Here is a 21139-nt window from a genome sequence, read left to right on the forward strand (position 1 = left end):
TCAGGCCCGCGGAGGCAGCGGCTCCACCTTGAGCCAGATGCCATTCTCCGCGCGCAGAATGAGCTCGGGCTTCCGCCGCACCTTGCGCGTTCGGTCCACGCTCAGGCGGAAGCGCAGCAGCGTCAGCGCCACGGCCACGCGCATCTCAGCCATGGCGAAGCTCCGTCCGATGCAGTTCCTGAAGGACGGGGAACAGGGGGCTCAGGCCCAGCCGCTGTGTGTGCGGGGTCCCTGGGATGTGGTAAATGACCTCCCCCTCTGAACCTCAACTTGCAGACAAAGGCATCATAGAGCCGTTAGGAGCATGTGAGCCCAGAACTCAGGGCCTGGCATACAGTAGATAGTTGGTACCCATGGATGATATCGCAGAGTCTGATTTGGGGGCTCCCTGGTGTATTGAGGGCACGAAAAGGGTACCGGATTGGCGGGGACACCCGAGTGGACGTGGTTTCTGCTCCTGATGGGTGCATCCCTGACCTACCACTGGCCTCGATATTCCTCCTACGCTTCACCTGGACTGGGGAAAATAGAAGTTACCTGGGTCCTGCAGAGAAGGGCATGTAAGCCAGCGGGGAGCGCTGCTGTGGGTTGTCCGGGTCAAAGCGATAGGGGTTGTACACCTAGGCAAGAGCAGACTGGGGGTGAGCCTGAGGGCTGGTTCAGCCATCCCAACCTGGTTCCCGCCCTCAGCCTTTGGGAACCAGACCAGCAGGACAGAGAGAACCTCATTACAATCCAGCCACACCTGTCTCCTTCCCATTCCCACCACAGGGCCTTTGCACTTGCTGTTTCCTCCATGTGGAACACACTTTTCCCTGCTCCTCACTTTTCAGTGTGAACGCTTTCAGTTTCAGCTCAAACATCTCCTCTTTGGTAAGGCCTTTCCTCACCGTGTGAGCTAAAGTGCTCTCCCCCACCCCCCGACCCACTCCAGTTTTGTTTCCTTTGCGCATTTATCAATATCCAAAATAATCTTGTTTATTAGCTTATTTTCTTCCTCTGCACTTCACTGTGAGCTCCGTGAGAGCAAAGACAGTAACTTCCTCTGTCCTCAGTGCCCAACACTGGGTCTGACACACGATAGATGCTCAATAAAGATTTGCTGATGTAATGAATTAACAGTGAATGGGTGAATAAATGGGAGGAGTACTCAAGCCCTACACCCAGCCCTGCCATCTGGCTCCCTGGGGAGGAGGGGAGGGGAGGCCTTGCTGACCAAGGACTGCCCCTTCTGAGAAGAAAGAAGCTGAGAGAAGGGAGGGTTGGGGCAGGAGCTCACCTTGGAGTCAGGCCACACTGTAGGGTTATGGTGGGTCCCATAGATGCTGACTAGGCAGATGATTCCTGTGGGGAGGGGTGGGGTCATTGGGTCAGTGGAACCGAGGGAAACCAGGACCTCCTCTGGAGACCTACGCTTCCCCGGCTCTCCCCGGAGCCATGCTATTCCCACAAGCCATCTGCCACCCTTTCCTGCCCATCCTTCCCTAAAAAATTCTGCTGCCCCATCCACTCCCCCTGCTTCTCCACAAGAGGTTCCCATCACCATCTTTCTAGCTGCCATCCTGGCCACACAGAGATCTTTCTCACTCATATATCTGACATTGCTCCTCCTCAGCTCAAATACCTCCCATGGCTCCCTACTGCCCTGAGGATCAAGTTCAAGTGCCTCAACCTGGTATTCAAGGCGTTTCACTGTCTGCACCCTGAGGCTCTGCTCCATAAACATGCTCTCATTTCCAACCCCCACGGCTCACCTCTCACGTTCCCTCTTCCAGGCAGCCCTCCCTGCATTCCATCCCAGATACACCCATCTCCTTGCATTCCACCCCAGATACAGCCATCGCTCCTTATTTGGGGCTGCTCCAGCCTCTGTCCCTCCCTTCAGCCCATCCCTCACCACATGTGTCTGGGAATGTCTGTGCCCTGATGTATCTTCCCCAGTCTGGGTGGTACTCAAAGCTTGGGCCTGGGGATGAAGCTTCTCTAGATGCCCAGCATCACCCAGGACAGGACCTGGTCTCCAGGGAATATCTGGCAACGGAATGAAATCAACCCTTCCCTACCTGCACCCTCACAGGGCCCACCCTGCCACACCCACTCCTTCCTTTCTGCTTGGACTCACCAACCTCTATCTCCCCAGCACACACACACAACTGAGTCTCCCCCATCACCCCAGAAGCAACAGGCTATAAACTGCCTACAGGGATGGTGCACCCGGGGCAGGCAATAGAGCAGGGTAATAGAGCAGGCAGGCAGCAGGGAGCACATAGAGGGCACCTTTGGGGATGATGCGCCCATCTGGAAGCTTGATGTCCTCCGTGCAACGGCGGGAGATCAGGGTCACAGGTGGGAACTGGCGGAGGCTTTCCTTGATGCACAGAGTGGTGAAGGGCAGCTGGGTTAGGTCGTCCCTGGGGAATGTGGAACAGTGGGTGACTAGGGTCCAGGCCATGGTGCCACCCCCTTCCCCAGACACATATACACACACATGTGCACAGGCAATTAGGACCAACTGCAGGAAACCAGTCCAGGATCTCAGACTTGCCCCAACTTCAGGCATTTGCAGTTGTGCCCTGCACACACCTCTAATCCTCAGCAAGTAAAATATCTGACCCCTGACCAATTAGAGCAGCACTACCCGGATGTCTGTGAGCCCAGCATTAACCCTTTAGCTGATGAATTATGTGGAGGTCAGGGGGCATCCCTGGGGAGGTGCCAGGACAGCCAGGGGGACCTGGGGTAGCAGCAATTTACCAGCCTGTATAGATCAATTTCAGTATTTATAAACCCATACATCCTCTTCTTACAGTACATTAGCTTTTTTTCCTTTGGACTTCAGGGCACAAAATTGGATTAATTATAACCCTTGGTTTATGATCTAGATTGTTTTCTTTACACTAACAGGTTATCTTTCATAGAAACTCTCTGTTGCTACCATTAAGGGCAAATGGCATGCCTGGCCTAAAGGTATCCATAAATATAAACACCACTGGGAAAACAGAAGACAGTTATTAAATTCTGGCTAGATACCACCTCCTGCCCAATTCTCAGAACCTGAGGTATCTTCTCCCTTTGTTAAAAAGGCAGATTAGCAAGGATTAGCAAGGTGTTAAAGACACGATGGCACCAACTGAAAGTGTCTCCCTGAGGTCATAATCCAAATGGCTGACAATGAACCAAAAGGAACTTTCTCGCTGTTCAATGCTGTGTTTTCTTTGCATCGCCCAGAATCAGCTCCACACAGCCACACATCTGAAGTAAATCGGTTTATTATTCCTGATTCTTACACTTCCCCCCACACTGGAATTTTACACTATGCCCTTTGCCATGTGATTCTGAGTATCTTCTGCTCAGACGGCTGGAGCATATGTCCCACCCCATTCATGGTGGGATTGGCCAGATGACTTGCTTTAGCTAATGGAATGTTACAGTGCAAGCAGAGGTTTTAAGTTGTGTGGTTCTTTGTGCTTCTGGAGTCTGTCTTGAGGAGAACATGCCCAGCGTGGCTGCTGGTCCATGAAAAATGAGGAGACATGGAAAAAACCTGAACACAAACCTAAGCTTGGAAGCATCTCCACTCAACTCAGAGCAGCACAGAGTAACAAGAGTAATATGCAGCCAAGAGCAAGAAATATGTGCAGACAAGAGCAATAAATAAATGCTTGCTGCAAACCACTGAATTTAGGGGGCTGTTTGTTAGGCAGCATTATTGCAACCATTGCTGACTAAGACACTCTTAACTAAGAACTCCTGCATTATGAGGTAGGCATACGCGTTACTTGTCATCCCCATTTTACAGTTGAAGAAATTGAAATTCAAGAAGCTTAAGTGACTTGTCTGAGGTTAGACAGTCAGTAAGTGGTAGAGCAGAGAGATTAATACTCAAGGCTTTGAACTCAACCTGCCCCCACTACCCCCATGACCCCAGACTAACCACTCCAGTTCCTCCAGCTCCCGACCTTTCATGACTTCCTGGATCTCTTCCCGGCACTTCTCCTGGTACTCTGGATATTTGGCCAAGTTGAACAGCACCCACGAGAGCCCGCTGGATGTTGTGTCATGACCTGCAGGCAGATAAGGAACTTATATGGATGCTGCCCAAAGATAGTGGAGATGCTGTCTTCAGACAATGGGGCCCCTTCCCATCCTTCCCCAGCCACACCCCATGTCCTCACCTTCAAACATGAAGGTGTCTGCCTCAGCTCGGATGTCCTCATCTGACAGTTCCTTCCCATCTTCATCCTGGAATGGGCAGCAGACTCTGCTCAGCTCACTTCGTCCCCCCCGCCACATCCTAGGAGTTCTTCCAAAGTCAAGACACCCCCTTCTTTATCTTAAGCCAAGCTGCAGGGGAAAGGATTCCAGGCAGATAGATGTATGCAACTTGTCTAAGAAAGATGGAAAGAGAGCCAAAGATGAGAGGAAGAAGGGACTTTGTATTTCTTCAGCAGCTCCTAGCGCCAAGCATCCTGCCAGATGCCTGACAACAATCTTGTGATCAGGTCTTACGATCATCATGCTGTAAATGAGGAAACAGAGGCTCAGAGGGAAGACTTAGATGACTAAGGTCAAACATCCATGAAGCAGCAGAGCTATTATCGAACTGGAATGCAGGACTGTCTGAATCCAGAACCCAGCTGCTGCTCAGAAACTCCACAGAAGCACCACAAATAGGTGACCACCTATCTCTGCAAGTGTCACATTTCTTCAAGGTCTTGTATTTCATCTTTGTGTTGTGAACTGAATTCTCTCCCTCCCCAGCCCCACCCCAGAACCCTTAAGTTGAAATCCTAACCCCCAGTACCTCAGAATGTGACCTAATTTGGAGATAAGACTTTTGCAGAGGTGGTTAAGTTACAATGAGGTCATTAGGGTGGGCTCTAATCCAGTATGACTGGTGTCCTTATAAGAAGAGGAGATGAAGACACAGACATGCACGGAGGGAAGACAATGTGAAGACACAGGTGAAGGCAGCCAGTTACAAGCCAAGGAGAGAGGCCTCAGAAGAAACCAACACTGAGAAAATTTATTTCTGTCATTTAAGCCACCCAGTGTGTGGCGCTTTTTTACGGCAACTCTAACGAACGAATACAGTCTTACGTGTTTTGCATCTGCCTGCATTCTAGATCCATGTTAATTTGGATGTTTATCATTTTACACAATTGCTGCAACTCATGAGGAGGCTGTCCTGGGCAGAGCTCCACCCTCCAGGGTCCAGCCTCACCCTGGCCAGGAGCAGAACATCTATGAAGTCCAAGGTCTTGCCCTGCTTGGCCTTAAGCCAGGCCTCAGCCCCCAGCTGGTGTAGTGCCCACCGCCGCTCCTGGATGACCTCCGTGGTGAAGTGATGCACGGTGTCACAGGCCTGCCGGAAACGCTGTCCGTCTGCTGTGCGATAGTAGATGAAGTCAATGTGGTGATGCAGGCGATACTGACGCCGGACCACCAGTGCACTCAGCTCAATGACGGCCGAGATATAATCACTCATCTTCCTGCCAGGGAGAAGAAAGGCCATGAGCAAAGCCCCGTACCCTAAGACAAGCTTCCTCTCCCCATGGGCAGGTTACAAAGAGAGGCCCTGAATTAACTCTATTTTCTTATTTCCTTGTATTCTTGATGCTCTGCCACCTGGGGCCTCACTGACTGGAGAGATACCACCCCTCCCAGGACTAGCCATTTCTTAGAGACAGCAAATGACTCACCCAGGAGCATGCCTTTCTTTTGCAAACCAACCAATCCAGAGTCCATACTCCAAACATTATTGGGTTGAGCCACTATCCCCCTGCCTTAATCACCCCAGGGCCAGGCACTGGATAACTTGGGGGCACCCCTGTGCCCCAGAGCCTGCTGAAATTATTCAAACTAGCCAATCCTAAGCCTGCATACCCTGCTTTTCCCATTCCTTCCCATAGAACACCCCCAAAAAATGTTTTTGCCATGCTTTCTTCTGGTGCTTCCCCATGTGGCCCTGTGTGGTGTGGCATGCCCCCTCATCTTGGGAGCAGTAAGTAACAAACTATCTTTTCAATGGCAATTGTTTCTTGATCTGTTGGCCTCACCATACCTGAATAAAACTAAATTCTAGGCACATTTTAAAACAGGCCCAAAGAGGGATGAGGACTTCTAAATAGACGTAGCATCATTAAATGGCTACAATCCACAGAGTGGGAGAAAATATTTGCCAGTCATATACCTGATGAGAAGCTTGTATCTAAAATATATAAAGCACTCTTAAAACTCAATAATAAAAAAGACAAATAACCCAATTTTAAAATGGGGAAAGAATATAATAGACATTTCTCCAAAGAAGACATACAACTGGGCAACAAGCATATGAAAAGATGCTTAACAGCATTGGTCATTATGGAAATGCAAAAAAAAACTACAATGAGATACCACTTTACCCCAACTGGATGGCTATAATCAAAAAGACAGATAATAACAAATGTTGATGAGGGTGTGGAGAAATTGGAGCCCTCACATACTGGTAGGAATGTAAAATGGTGCAACCAACTTATGGAAAAAGTCTGGCAGTTCCAAGAAAGGTTAAACATAGAATTATCGTATAGCCCAGTAATTTTACTCTTAGGTATATACTCAAGAGAATTTAAAACGTTCACACAAAACCTTGTACACAAATGTTTATAGCAGCATTGCTCATAATAACCAAAAAATGGAAACAACCTTAATGTCTACAAACAGATGACTGGATAAGCAAAACATGGTATTATGTGGTAAATGGAATATTATTCAGCAATTTTTAAAACGAATTATTGATAATTCAACTACAGCGTGGTTGAATCTGAAAACAATATGTTGACTGAAAGAAACCAGAAACAGAAGTCTGTGTAATTCCATCTATATGAAATTTCCATAAAGGACAAATCCATAGAGACAGAAGGAAGATTAGTTATTGCCTATATCTGGAGGGGAAGTGGGAAGTGGGAGATGAGTGCTAAAATGTACAGGGTTTCTTTTTGGTGAAAATATTCTAAAATTGATTATGGTGATGGTTGCACAACTCTGTGAATATACTAAAAACCATTGGTTGTATACTTTAAATGGGTGAATTGTATGGTATGTCGATTACATCTCAGTAAAGTTCTTATAAAAAAAAAAAAAAAAGAAAAACTAAATTGCAGGGGGCAGGATTGCAAAGAGCCGTCCTTAGTTCTGAAGCATGCTTGTTGTTTTCATGCACTAATCACCAACTGCCATTTTCTTGTTTATTTGTTCATGGTTACTGCCTGTCTTCCCACTAAAATGTAAGTTCCAGAAGAGCAAGACCTTATCTGTTTTGTTGACCACTGTATTCTACTCTAGAGCTGGCACACAGTAGGCACTCGATAAATATTTCTTGGATCAATTAATGAATTAATTACTAAGGCCATCTCCACCTTACCCAACTGAAACAATACCACTACAAGGCCCAGAGTAACAAAGTCAGCAGCTTGTTATTGAGGACCTACTGTGTGCTACAAACTCAACAGTCATTACGTCCCTTATTCCTTATATCCCCTTAGACTGTAAGCTCCAAGGAATTGGGCTTAGTGCTTACCACCATATCCCCAGTGGCTAGCATAGTGCCAGGCACATAGTAGGTACACGACAAATATTTGATGAATGAACGAATGAACCAGAGCTAGGGTTATTTCATTCATTCAACAAATATTCACTCAACATCCATTGTGTGCCAGGGCAGTGCTGTATCATTTTATCCTTTAAACATCTCTCAGAAGGTCAGGGATTATCATCCCTATTTTACAAAGAAACTGAGGCTCAGAAAGTGTGGGGAGGGTCTTTCCAAAGACCACCTACTTTTTGTAGAGGAATGAGTGAAACTAGTGTCTACCGAGCACCTACTGTATGCCAAGCGATTGACTCACATTATCCCCTATAATTCTCATACGATGACTGTGGGGATGGGATGGAGATGTCCATTTTGGGGATGAGGAAACAGGCTCAGAGAGGTGATGTCAGTTTCCTGGAACCACACAGCCTGTCAGTGACAGAGCACCAGCCGCGCAGGAGTGCCTAACAGCTAAGAGTTTCCTTTTTCCTCTCATCACCTCTCCCCTGGAGCAGCTGACTCTATGTTCCCCAGGGAGGCCACACTCACTCCTGGCAGTTGCTGTTGTAGCTGAAGACGCATTTCTGAAGACTGTCCAGGGTCATGAGGCTGACATGCTCAAACATGTCAAGGGAGACTTCTGAGCCCTCTGCCAAGCGCCGCCATTTAGCCTGGAAGAGAAAGACGCGTGGCAAATGGGTATGGAGACCACAGACCTTCAGCCGGGCTGACAATGACCCAGCTGCAAGTTCACTACAAGACCACTTTATAGATAAAGGAAGTGAGGCTTCCTGGCATCACATGGTTTGCCCATGAGCTGGAGCCTGGACCAGCCTCACTACCAGGATACCCTCTTCCCAGGAAACCTTGGGACTCACATGCATGATACCGGTGCACTGGTTGAAGATCTTCATGTAGGGCTTCAGTATGTCAAAGTGGAAGGCAGGTGTCAGCAGGCGGCGGTGCCGGCTCCACTTGTCACCTTTGCTGAGCAACAGCCCATCTCCTGAACCCAGAAGACCAAGGTTAAGGACCTCACCAAGAAACCCCACACCCTGCCCCCTCTTTCCTGAAGCCCCAGCTCCAGGCTACCCAGTCCCGAGCTCACCCAGCCAAGGTTTCAGAAAGCCATAGAAAAGGTCATCCTTGGGGGCAACGGCAGCTGTGGAGAGAGAAGAGTTGATGATGTCTCCAGAGTTCTGACCCTTGACCTCTGCTTATGACCTCCTTGGGCCTCCGCTTTGGGCTCTCACCTCCCACGTCACCCCTCCAGTCCAATCCTCCACACCTGCCCCAAAGAGAGCCTTATAACATGCTGATCTGAACATGAGCCTTCCCTGCTCAAACACCTCCCATGGCTCCCTAAAACCTTTGTAAAAAAGTTCAAGCTCAGGCTAGCACTGAAGGCCCTGCCCTATCTTGCTGCTGTATGCCTCTCCCATCTCATCCTTCAGCATACACCAAATAACCCCACATGTTGTCCCTCACTTCCAAACCTTTGCCCAGGCTGTGCTCTCTCTCCAGTATGGCTTTCTTCACCTGATTCTTCTCCTAATCCACCCCCTCTTTTCTGCCAACTCAGGCCATCTGAATTACACCTCCTGTGCTCCCAGCCTCCAGCCTCGCCCTTTCCAGTCTGTCCCGTACCCTAGACCCAGGGGGATCTTACTTGACTCTAGATCTGACCATGTCCCTTTCTGCCCACACACCCATCAGCCTCAAGCACAGCTGCTCAGCCCATTTATAAAGCCTTGAATGACCTATCCCAGTCCAGACCATTCTCAGAACACCTCTATCCACCACAACCACCCCTCCCCGCACACACCCAACTTGCTAACATCATAGAACTTGTCTCAGGTCCTTGAAAAGCTGTGTTCTCTCTCTGTTCTGAGTCTTTCCACCAGGTGCCCTCTCTGCCTCAAACACTCTTTCCTCATTCTTCCAGTCTCTGCTTGGATGCCATTCCCTCTCCCACCAATCACTCAGGATTGTATCCATCCAGTTACAAGCACTTTGAAGGGAGGGACCTTGTTGATCACTAACATATTGGTGCTAAATAAATTTTTATTGTATGAATGAATTAACCAATCAAAGGATGAATGAATGAAAACTATCAATGGGTAGATGGATGGATGGTTGGATGGTTGGATGGATGGATGGATGGATGGATAGATGGATGGATGATGGGTGGGTGGGTGGTTGGATGGATGAGTGAATGCATTCCCTTTCTATGTGCTGAATAGATCTGGGACAGAATGGGCAGGGTCCAGGAAGGAAGTACCTGAAACTCAAGTGATGTCACTTTTACCTGAGATATGATTCAGCCACCTACACACACACACTCCCCAGGCATTGGCCAATTGTATGCACAATCATCTGTCCACTCGTTCTCCCATTCTACACACCTCTGCTGCCACCCTTCTGTGCCCAACCCGTGCTGGGCAATGCTGGGGCCCCAGAGATGGCTCAGCTCCACACCCTGCCTGAAGGAGCTCTGGGTGTAGTGGGAAAGGGAAGCAGAGGCATGCCATGTAATTGGCAAGAAGGTAGAATGTGTGCCAGGAGGAGAGGGAGGCACAGAGAAAGGGTTGCTAGAAGTCAAGGCAGACTTCCAGGAAGAGGCAGCTTTGGAGGAGGAGGTGGGAGTCTAGTCACTCCTCTCCCCTCTGGGCTCTGGACTCCACACTAAGCCCTTCAAGGGTCTTTCTGACACACAGACTTGTCCAATGACTATCCTGCTCAAACACCTCCCATGGCTCCCTAACACCCCCAAGATAAAACACAAGCTCCTTCACTTTGTACATAGGTGCTCTGAGTCCAGCTCCTCTCTAATTTCCTACTTCTCCCCACACGTCATCTTCACTCCAGACACCCCAAGTCACCTGAATTCCCCTGGCACTTTCACACATCTGCACTTTTGCACTTAGGACCCTCTACCTGGGACCTCTTATCAGGCAAACTGCTATGCATCCTTCAAAGCCCAATTTCACTGATGCCTCCTCCAGGAAGCCTTCTCCAAACCTTCTCTCCAGTTGAACCCTTGCTCTGCCATCCTCAGGTCCCTCCTCTAATCCAACCCTCAGCACTCAATGCCAGGAGAGCCTATGTCCAGGCTACCTCTCCCATCACGTTCCCCTCCAGTAACAAGGAGATGGTAACATCTACCCTGAAGAAGGTCATATAAGAAAAGCCCCCACAAGTGCCCAGCAGGAAGCTGCATATTACTGTGGTTGAGAGCTTGGCCTCTGGGCCGGCCAGGTCTGGGTTCAAATCCCAGCCCTAATTTGTTGTGTAAACTTGGGCAAGAAAATCGAACAATCTTGCCTACCTCATGGCAACCCTACAAAAACTCAATGAACTAATGTGCTCCTGGCACACAGTAGGTGCTCATTAAATATTCATGCACATAAATGAATAACTAACCAACTGTTGGCTATTTTTACTACTGTGACTATAATTATTGCTCAGTGGTGTCAAAAACTTGTGAGATGAATATCTGGGTGCCCAGCTCACAGCAGAACCCTAATAGGGAAAAATGAATGCACAGACACCATGGAAAACAGTTTGGTGGTTCCCTGAAAAGTTAGACATAGAGTTCCCATATGACCCCACAATTCTACAACTAGGTACCTACCCAAGAGAAATGAAAATATATGTCCAAAACTTGTACACACATGTTCATAGCACCATTATTCATAAGTGCCAAAAGGTAGAAACAACCCAAATGTATGTCAGCAGATGAATGGATAAGCAAATATGGTATATCCATACATCCATACAATGAAATATTACTCAGCCTTAAAAAAGAATGAAGTCCTGATCATTGCTACAATGTGGATGAACCTCAAATCTATTCTGAGTGAAAGTCAGCTGCAAAGGACCACATTTTGTATAATTCCTTTCCTATGATATATCCAGAAAAGGAAAATCCATAGGGACAGAAAGTATTTACCAGTGGATGAAGAGAAGGGGGAAAGGGAAGTGATAACATCATTATGGAGTGTTTTATGGGGTGATGAAAAGGTTTTGAAACTAGGGAGAGGCGAGAGTTGCACAACACTGTGAACACACTAAATACCTTACACTTTAAAATAAGTAATTACTGGGTCGTATGGTAGTTCTATTTTTAGTTTTATAAGGAACCTCCATACTGTTCTCCATAGTGGCTGTATCAATTTACATTCCCACCAACAGTTCAAGAGTGTTCCCTTTTCTCCACACCCTCTCCAGCATTCATTGTTTCTAGATTTTTTGATGATGACCATTCTGACCGGTGTGAGATGATATCTCATTGTAGTTTCGATTTGCATTTCTCTAATGATTAATGATGTTGAGCATTCTTTCATGTGTTTGTTGGCAATCTGTATATTTTCTTTGGAGAAATGTCTATTTAGGTCTTCTGCCCATTTTTGGATTGGGTTGTTTGTTTTTTTGATATTGAGCTGCATGAGCTCCTTGTAAATTTTGGAGATTAATCCTTTGTCAGTTGCTTCATTTGCAAATATTTTCTCCCATTCTGAGGGTTGTCTTTTCGTCTTGTTTATGGTTTCCTTTGTGGTGCAAAATCTTTTAAGTTTCATTAGGTCCCATTTGTTTATTTGTGTTTTTATTTCCATTTCTCTAGGAGGTGGGTCAAAAAGGATCTTGCTGTGACTTCTGTCATAGAGTGTTCTGCCTATGTTTTCCTCTAAGAGTTTGATAGTGTCTGGCCTTACATTTAGGTCTTTAATCCATTTGAGTTTATTTTTGTGTATGGTGTTAGGGAGTGTTCTAATTTCATACTTTTACATGTACCTGTCCAGTTTTCCCAGCACCACTTATTGAAGAGGCTGTCTTTTCTCCATTGTATATTCTTGCCTCCTTTATCAAAGATAAGGTGACCATATGTGTGTGGGTTTATCTCTGGGCTTTCTATCCTGTTCCATTGATCTATATTTCTGTTTTTGTGCCAGTACCATACTGTCTTGATTACTGTAGCTTTGTAGTATAGTCTGAAGTCAGGGAGCCTGATTCCTCCAGCTCTATTTTTCGTTCTCAAGATTGCTTTGGCTATTCGGGATCTTTTGTGTTTCCATACAAATTGTGAAATTTTTTGTTCTAGTTCTGTGAAAAATGCCAGTGGTAGTTTGATAGGGATTGCATTAAATCTGTAGATTGCTTTGGATAGTAGAGTCATTTTCACAATGTTGATTCTTCCAATCCAAGAACATGGTATATCTCTCCATCTATTTGTATCATCTTTAATTTCTTTCATCAGTGTCTTATAATTTTCTGCATACAGGTCTTTTGTCTCCTTAGGTAGGTTTATTCCTAGATATTTTATTCTTTTTGTTGCAATGGTAAATGGGAGTGTTCCCACTACTGGGCATATACCCTGAGAAAACCATAATTCAAAAATAGTCATGTACCACAATGTTCTTTGCAGCTCTATTTACAATAGCCAGGACATGGAAGCAACCTAAGTGTCCATCGACAGATGAATGGATAAAGAAGATGTGGCACATATATACAATGGAATATTACTCAGCCATAAAAAGAAACGAAATTGAGTTATTTGTAGTGAGGTGGATGGACCTAGAGTCTGTCATACAGAGTGAAGTAAGTCAGAAAGAGAAAAACAAATACTGTATGCTAACACATATATATGGAATCTAAGAAAAAAACAAAAAGGTCGTGAAGAACCTAGGGGCAAGATGGGAATAAAGACACAGACCTACTAGAGAATGGACTTGAGGATATGGGGAGGGTGAAGGGTAAGCTGTGACAAAGTGAGAGAGTGGCATGGACATGTATACACTACCAAATGTAAAATAGGCAGCTAGGGGGAAGCAGCTGCATAGCACAGGGAGATCAGCTCGGTGCTTTGTGACCACCTAGAGGGGTGGGATAGGGAGGGTGGGAGGGAGGGAGACGCAAGAGGGAAGAGATATGGGAACATATGTATATGTATAACTGATTCACTTTGTTATAAAGCAGAAACTAACAACAACAAAAAAAGAATATATATGTGTAACTGAATCACTTTGCTGTACAGCAGAAATTAACACAACATTGTAAATCAACTATACTTCAATAAAACTTAAAAAATAAAAAAATTAAAAATAAAATAAAATAAGTAATTATATGGTATGTGATTTCAGCTCAATTTTTAAAATGAATATATGAAAACAAGCTACAATTAAATGGCTGTATATCCTGCCTTGTCTTCTATAAAGCATTTTCACCTACTTTCTCTGTATATCCCAAATGCCCCTTAAAAGATGAAGAAACAGAGGTTCTAAGAAGAGGCATGCCTTCCTCAGGGCCCATCAGCTATGTGGGTTTAAGCCTAGAGGAGCAAACCCCTGAGATGTGGTCCCAAGGAGGCCCCAATAGGGGATGGAATTTAAGACTTAGGACCAGGTCTGTCCAATCTCAGGCAGGCAGGCATGGAGGGGCCCGGACACCTTGGGGCCAGGAGGTCTGACTCCAGGTTGCCTCTCCTGACTCACACAGCCCCACCCTCCCCAAGCTGGAGTCTCCCATCCAGCTCCTCCAGTGGGGGAGGCACTGGATATCCTGCCTGTCCTGAGAGAGGGGAGGGGAGAGGAGAAGAAGAGGCCTGAGCATCTACTAAAGTGCCAAGCTTATGATGGGGGCTCTACTCCCTGGTCTACTTGGGGTCTCATAACCACGCAGGGTGAGACTCAGAAAACAGATGCTCTGAGCTGGTGGAGAGGGGAGGGAGGGGGAAAGAAAGAAAGAAAAAAGATATTAAAAAGGCAGAAGAGAAAAAACCTTTATCAGCACCATCCCACACTATACTACTGACTCTTCACAACCACCTTATTTTACAGATCAGAAACTGAAGCCCTGAGAAGCTAGATGAATTGCTGGGTCACACAGCAAGCACATGCTCCAGCCTGGATTCAAACCCAGCCCACACAAGTCCTGGCCCAGGCCTCTTCCCACAACTTGGTGCCCATCCCTTGGAAGAGTCACCCTTCCCAGGGTCCAGGTTTCCCTCTTTGTTCAGTGGGGATGGTCATTCCCTTACAAATGCAATAATAGGGGACACTGAGGCATGAGGAGGGCAGAGCTGGGAAAGGGAAGGATGGCAGCCCCTTCCTCCTTCATGGCTCAGGGTGCAGCCTTGAAGGTGGTCTCCATACGTGTGTTTGCAGAGACCAAAGCTGAGGCCAGAGGTCCTAAAATTCCTGGAGCTCTTTATTTCCCATCCTTCCTCTCTCAAATGTCCCCTTATGCCTCTAGAGATGCCCAGGTACATGTGAGGCCACCCTGAGGGCCCAGAGCCCCACTTATGAGGAAGATAGGGCTAGACACAGACACATTCAGCGCTAAATGGTTAGGAGTGAGAATGGGAGAGTCTAGAGGAGAGACCTATGGTCTGTCTGGGGGATCAAAGGAGGCTTCCTGGAGAAGAAGGTCTTTAGAGCTGCATGTTGAAGCCTGAGCAAGAGCCTGCCAAGCACACTTGGGAATCCTGCACCTTGAGATAGGTGTGGATGGCAGAAGGGAGAAGCAATCCTTCTACCTCTCCCTTTCTGTCAGTCAGGGCCAGCCTAGGTGAAGAGAGCAGGCTGCAGGCTGCGATAGCCACAGTGGGAACGTCAGAACCCAAATGATAGGAGTGCCGTGGCTTAAAATTGAGCAACAACCATTTAACAAAAGCTTGGGCAAACAACTGCCTATCCAAACATGTCTGCTCTGACTTTGAGAGGTAAACATCCTCTCAAAGTTCCTGGAACTTTCATTGTCACGCCTTTTCCCACGCTGTTCCCATTATCTGCATTGTCATTGTGGCTTTAGTAAACTATTCATCCTTCAAATGGCCCTTCTTCTGGGTAGCCCACCTGCCTAGAAACCCAGGTGGGCTCTGGGAGTTGAGGGTTTCCTCGTCACTCAGAGGCCCAGCCCACCTACCCGAGGCGCCCACCAGGGGCTTGATGTAGTCAGGGTGCACCAGCACCAACAGTGGCAGGACAGGTCCTATCCACACCAGGATCACGTGGTGCATTCTGTCCAGCACCTTCTTCTCATCTTGGAGGCCTGTCTCATTCGGGAGATACTGCAGAGGGTGGTAGAGAAGGGTAGTGAGAAGGTGTCCATCCCTGGCTTCCCCCAGCCCTTCCCTCCCACCACTTCCCCTGCCCTCAAAACAAGCCGGGAAAAGCTGTATGATTGTGGGCAGTTGGCCGCACCTGAGTCTCCATTCCCTCATCTGAAAACTGGGGGAAAAGTCAACTCCCCTTCTGAGGGTAGTTGAGAGGATTCATGGAATAGCAAAGTGGAAGAGCCCCAGCACAGGGCCTGACACACGGCTGGTGTTCAAGAAATAAAAGCAGTAAGAGTAAACACAATAATGATAACGGTTGGCACTTATCTAATACTTCTATGTTCGTAATAAAATATTACTAGTATTGTTCTCTTTAACACATACACATGCTTGCAGTTGGGTGCTGCCGTGGGCATTTTTCAGATATTCATACATTCAACCCACACAAGAACGCTATGACGTAGTTGCTACTATTTTCCCCATTTTACTTTACTCAGAAGGGTCAAATGATTTGTCTTAAGTTACAGGTGAGTAAAGGGACTGTCCTGGTTTGGTCTTCCCTAGAAGCAGGACCTGAGACAAGGGTTCTAGGGCAAGCAGTTTATTTGGGGGGTGATCCCCAGAAACATGGGTGGGGAGAGGAGAAGTGAGATAGACAGGGAAGGCAGCCAGCAAAGAGTTGTCAAGGGAATTACTCCCATGGGCAACTGGGGCTCAGTCCCATTGGGGACCTCTGGGGGACATCCATCTCAGAGTCAACCCACCTGAGGGTGAGGGGGCTGAGGTGTTTTTATACCAACTCCCCTAGTCCCATAATCACCGGCTGAGGTTGAAGTTCACAGTCCGCCCGTGCAGAGTGGGCTTCAGCTGCTAGAGAAAGCCCTAGAACACAGGTGCTAGCAGCTAGAAGTCAGCCCACTGAAGCCAGAAATGGGCCAAGAGGATGTGCGCAGACACTGGCATCACCTGCCATAGTGGTAAAGCCAGGATTTGAACACAAGCCCCCAAGCTCCAAAACACCTGCTCTTAACCAACATGTTCTATGAGGCAGAGCACTTCAGGCTCAATGTCAGACGGATCTGAGCTCAAATCCACCCTCAGCAGCTGTGTGATCTTGGGCAAGTCACCTAACCTCTCTGAGCCCCAAAGATCGAATCCATAATATAGGGCAGGTCTATCCCTATTTCATAGGCTATGAGAATTGGGAGAGCTCAGATATAAAGAAGCCTAACCCAGTGCCTGGCCAGGGGTAGGGTCCAGCAATTGTAGAATGAATGAATGAATGAATGAACAAATGACTCCTCTCTGGTTTCTGTGTCTCCTTCTTGATCAGGTTCAGCCCTGAGCCTGTCCACACCCAAGGGAGATCATGGCATCATCCAGGTCTCATGGCCTGGGAGGCAGGATGGGCCCACGGGGTCAAGGCTGGACTTCAGAACTGGCGCTGGCCAACCGCCCATGGCACCAGAGCCTGGCCACTATTTCCAGGACCACCATCCATGCCAGAGGGCTTCCTGGAGTAAGGGCATTGGATATGGGGCATGAAAAATGAGTAGAAGTTCATCCAACAGAGAAGGATATTCTGGGCAGAGGGCACAGTTTCAGCAAAGGCCATGGAGGTGGAAAGTCAGAGCCTTGTTCCAGGAGCAGAAAGTCATTCTATGGGACTAGAGGGAGATGGTAGAACAGGTGAGGAGGGTGGGGTTTGGAGTCTAAAGGGACTTGAACTCCAGCTGAGAAGCTGGGACTTTCTCAGGCAGCAATGGGGAGCCATGGAGGGTGTGTGAGCAGGGGAGGGACATGGCTGGATTCAAGAATCCTTCTGGGACCAGGATGAGGGATGGACTGAAGGAGTAAGACTAAAGGCAGGACCCCAGTGAGGAGGCTGGACCATGGAACAGCAGGAGAGGAGGAGGCATGAGCAGTGGTTGGAGAATGGAAAAGAGGGAGGAGATTCAGGCACAAACAGCCAAAACTTGGTGAGTGCTGGCTCCAGGAGGATAATAAAATGAATGTTTCTTGCACTATTGAGTGGAAATGTGTCTCCTGCTTCCTTCTTCGGAGACACTCACTCCAAGCAGTATCTAAAATGTGTCTAGAATCACTTGATACTTCCAGTCTCCGCAGGACCCAGGAATTGGGCACATACATCCACCACGGTGTAGCAGGCTCTGTGCCCAGCATGCCACAGACACGACTTCAGGAATCGTTGAAACAATCCCACGAGATTATTAGGGATGATTATAGTTCCACGTTGCAGATGAGTCAACTGAGGCACAGGGAGGTGAAATAGCTTGCTCAGGGTCACACAGGCAGCACATGGTAGAGACTGGCAAGTCCACACTGATGACCACTGCCCCAAACTGCCTCTCCAAAGTCTTCCTCCAAGTTCAGCATGAGGCCTGAACCAGGAAGGTCTCCACAACTGTCCCTCAGTTTCATTTAGGCCTGGAAGGGGGAATCAGCTGAGTCCAACAGGGAAATAGGGGCTGGACTCTGGCCCCAAAAGCCTCAGCACCCTCAGGAGTCTGACTTTCTCTCTTCTGACCTCTGAAGCCCTTTTAGAAAAGTCCAGCCTTTCTCATCCAGAAGCTAGAGGGGCAAGGGTAGACAGCTAAGATCAGGGACGCTGGAGCCAGACAGCCTGGGTTTAAACCCAGACGCTGCCACTTACGAGCTCTGTGACCTAAGGCCAGCTACTTAACCTCTCTGCGCCATAGTATTCTCTGGAGAAAAATGGAGATAGTCACAGGACCTACCTTCTAAGACTGTCAAGAGGACCAAATGAGTTAATATTTATAAAGTGCCTGAAATAATACTTGGAATATATATGTGAAATAAGAAATGAAATGAAAGAAAAGCGTTGGAATCCTCACCTGGGACCACAGCATTAAAGAGAAAGAGAGAGTGTGTGAAACCACATTGGGGTGTAGGTGAAGCAACAAAATCTACAAGGGTGCCTCGCCTCCCACTCTGGGATTTCACAAGCACTGGTACCTGTGGCTACAGCAATAGCCTGGAATTGTAGAGAGAACTTTAGAGTCAGCTCTGCGTCATCCAAGCTGTGTGATCCTGGGTTCCTGCTTGCCCTCTCTGAACCTCAGTCTCACTCAGATTCTGTAAAATGGGTCTGTTCATGGCTCCCAGCAGATTCTTGGGGGGATGAGGGAAGCCAGCAGGTCCATCATCCTTACTGAACGTCTGTACCTGCCCTGCCCTGCCCAGCCCACCTGCCCGGCCACACACACCATGCCCAGGTGGCCCAGCAGCCAGCTGCGCCGGGGCGGCTGGGGGAAGCAGCGCAGTCGGCACCAGGTGATATAGAAGTGCCAGCAGAGCTTCAGGAACTGCAGCAGCAGACGGAAGAGGAAGAAGAGCAGGGAGAGAAGGAGCCCGGACAGGGCATACAAACGGAACGCCGTCTTCTCCAATCCCAGGAGGTGCAGCAGGTTCTCTGTGATGGGCAGCATCCTGGGGGGACACATAGGGTGGGGGTCAGTGCAGGCGGGAACCACCCTCTGGCCACATGTGTGCCATACACATGATGACCTGCAGAGCCAATCGTGATGTGCCTGGCACGTAGTAGGCACTCAATACATGTAAGTCCCAGACACCAAGTTTGCTTCTTCCCAGAGCAGTGACCTCCAGCCAGCTGGCCCCACCCATATGCCCTCAGCCTTGACTTCTCAGGGCATCCCTCCCAACTTCTCTGCCCGTGCACAGGTGGCCAGAGTATTAGAAAACTGAAACAAACTCCCTCCCCTCCTCCTTGCCAAAAGTAGCTCTCAATCAATGACTGATGAGTGTTGCTGGATAAATAATCCAGCTCCTTCTTTCCAGTGCAATGACTCTGAGGTGTGGGTTCTGCATGCACTGCTAGGGTTCCCCAGCAGGATTAAACTCCAGCTGCCCACAAGAGAAACCTTCTCTGTTAGCTGCCTCCTTTCCCCTGTCTTACTTCCCTCTTCTTCTTCTTCTCCTTCCTCTCCCCCTCCTCCTCCTCTTTCTTCTTCTTCTTCTTCTCTTCCTCCTCCTTCTTCTTTTTTTAATTGAGGTAAAACTCACATGATATAAAATGAAGCATTTTAAAGTGAGCAATTCAGTGGCATTAATACATTCACAATGCTGTGCAACCACCACTTCTATCTAGTTCCAAAACATTTCCATCACCCCAAAAGGAGAACCCATCTCCATTTAGCAGTCCACTCCCCGCTCCCCCCACCCCTGGAAACCACTAATCTTTTTTCTGTCTCTACAGATTTGCCTATTCTGGACATTTCACATAAAGGGAATCATACACAGTGACTTTTCATGTCTTTTGTGGCTTCCTTCACTCAGAATGAGGTTTTCAAGGTTCATCCACTTTGTAGCATGTATCAGTGCTTCATTGTAAGAATTTATCACATTTTGTTTATCCATTCATCTATTGGACATTTGGGCTGTTTCCACCTTTTGGCTACTAGGAAATGTGCTGCTATGACCATGCATGTATATGTATTTGTTTGAGTCCCTGTTTTCAATTCTTTTAGGTTCACTGCCTTCTCCCGTATTGGTCTTTTCCATGATCACTTCCCACATAAACTACTTGCACTCAAATCCTTGCCCTAGCACCAACTCCTGAAGGAACCAAAACAGAGTGGGTGTGTACCAATAATATTAATAACACAGTGACCAGGTATAGAGCGCTTACTACCTGCCACGCACCACCATCAGGGTGGTGCCTCATTTCATGGAATCTTAAAGCAGTCCTCGAAGGCAGGTCCCGTCATTCTCTCCATTTTCAAGACAATTCAAGCTCAGTGCCTCCAACTCACGGGAGTTGGGAGCTGTCAGGGGTCCCCTGAACCCCCACCAAGGCCAACCTCAATCAATTTGAGGGCCCATGGACCTCAGACGACACCAAGGAGACTGCTGAAAATGCTCAGGTCCTGCTCTCATCAATCTTTTCCACTCAATCCTATGAGCCAAGGGTTCCCTCTGTGCTCCCACTTCCCTGGGCAACACAGCTAAAGAAACCCTGCACTGCAGGTTCTCACCTGTGTCCTCAACACCCACCCACCCCTGCCAGGGGTGCCCCCCCCGCCAGGGCCTCCAACCCACTGGCTCTTCCACCAGCCAAAGTCCAACCACATCATCCAGGCAGAGGTGAAGTTTCTATTGGTTGCTGTGTCCTGGGAAAGCAGGTGGATGGGTCATTACCAAATGTGGAGGACCCCATTGGAATGGTCTGACTTACAAGGCAGATGACATGACGACTCATTAGGATGGCTACTATCAAAGAAAGAAAGTAAGAAAGTAACAAGTGTTGGCAAGGATGTGGAGAAATTGGAAACCTATGCATTGCAGGAGTGAATGTAAAATGGTGCAGCCATGCTGCGGAGAACAGTATGGTGATTCCTCAAAAAATTAAACATAGAATTACCATATGTTCTAGCAATCCCACTTCTGGGTAGATCCCTAAAAGAAGTGAAAACAGGGACTCAAACAGATATTTGCACACTCATGTTCATGGT

The 21139-nt window shown here is 47.8% G+C and overlaps 1 protein-coding gene across 1 annotated transcript in view; it reads right to left on the reverse strand.

The window, feature by feature from the left end:
- Nucleotides 1-21139, reverse strand: part of CYP4F22 (cytochrome P450 family 4 subfamily F member 22) — a 37370-nt gene continuing 16231 nt past the window's right edge. The window contains exons 2-13 of the mRNA XM_068534694.1: nucleotides 18875-19097; nucleotides 15494-15638; nucleotides 8679-8732; nucleotides 8449-8576; nucleotides 8120-8241; nucleotides 5225-5492; nucleotides 4176-4242; nucleotides 3935-4064; nucleotides 2278-2411; nucleotides 1280-1344; nucleotides 538-620; nucleotides 1-178 (exon numbers count right to left, since the gene is read on the reverse strand). Coding sequence (XP_068390795.1) covers nucleotides 1-178; nucleotides 538-620; nucleotides 1280-1344; nucleotides 2278-2411; nucleotides 3935-4064; nucleotides 4176-4242; nucleotides 5225-5492; nucleotides 8120-8241; nucleotides 8449-8576; nucleotides 8679-8732; nucleotides 15494-15638; nucleotides 18875-19096 — 1596 coding nt within the window. The 5' untranslated portion in view covers nucleotide 19097. The remainder of the gene's footprint in view (nucleotides 179-537; nucleotides 621-1279; nucleotides 1345-2277; nucleotides 2412-3934; nucleotides 4065-4175; nucleotides 4243-5224; nucleotides 5493-8119; nucleotides 8242-8448; nucleotides 8577-8678; nucleotides 8733-15493; nucleotides 15639-18874; nucleotides 19098-21139) is intronic.

This window comes from Eschrichtius robustus, chromosome 2 (genome assembly GCF_028021215.1).
Source record: "Eschrichtius robustus isolate mEscRob2 chromosome 2, mEscRob2.pri, whole genome shotgun sequence".
NCBI classification, from domain to species: domain Eukaryota; kingdom Metazoa; phylum Chordata; class Mammalia; order Artiodactyla; family Eschrichtiidae; genus Eschrichtius; species Eschrichtius robustus.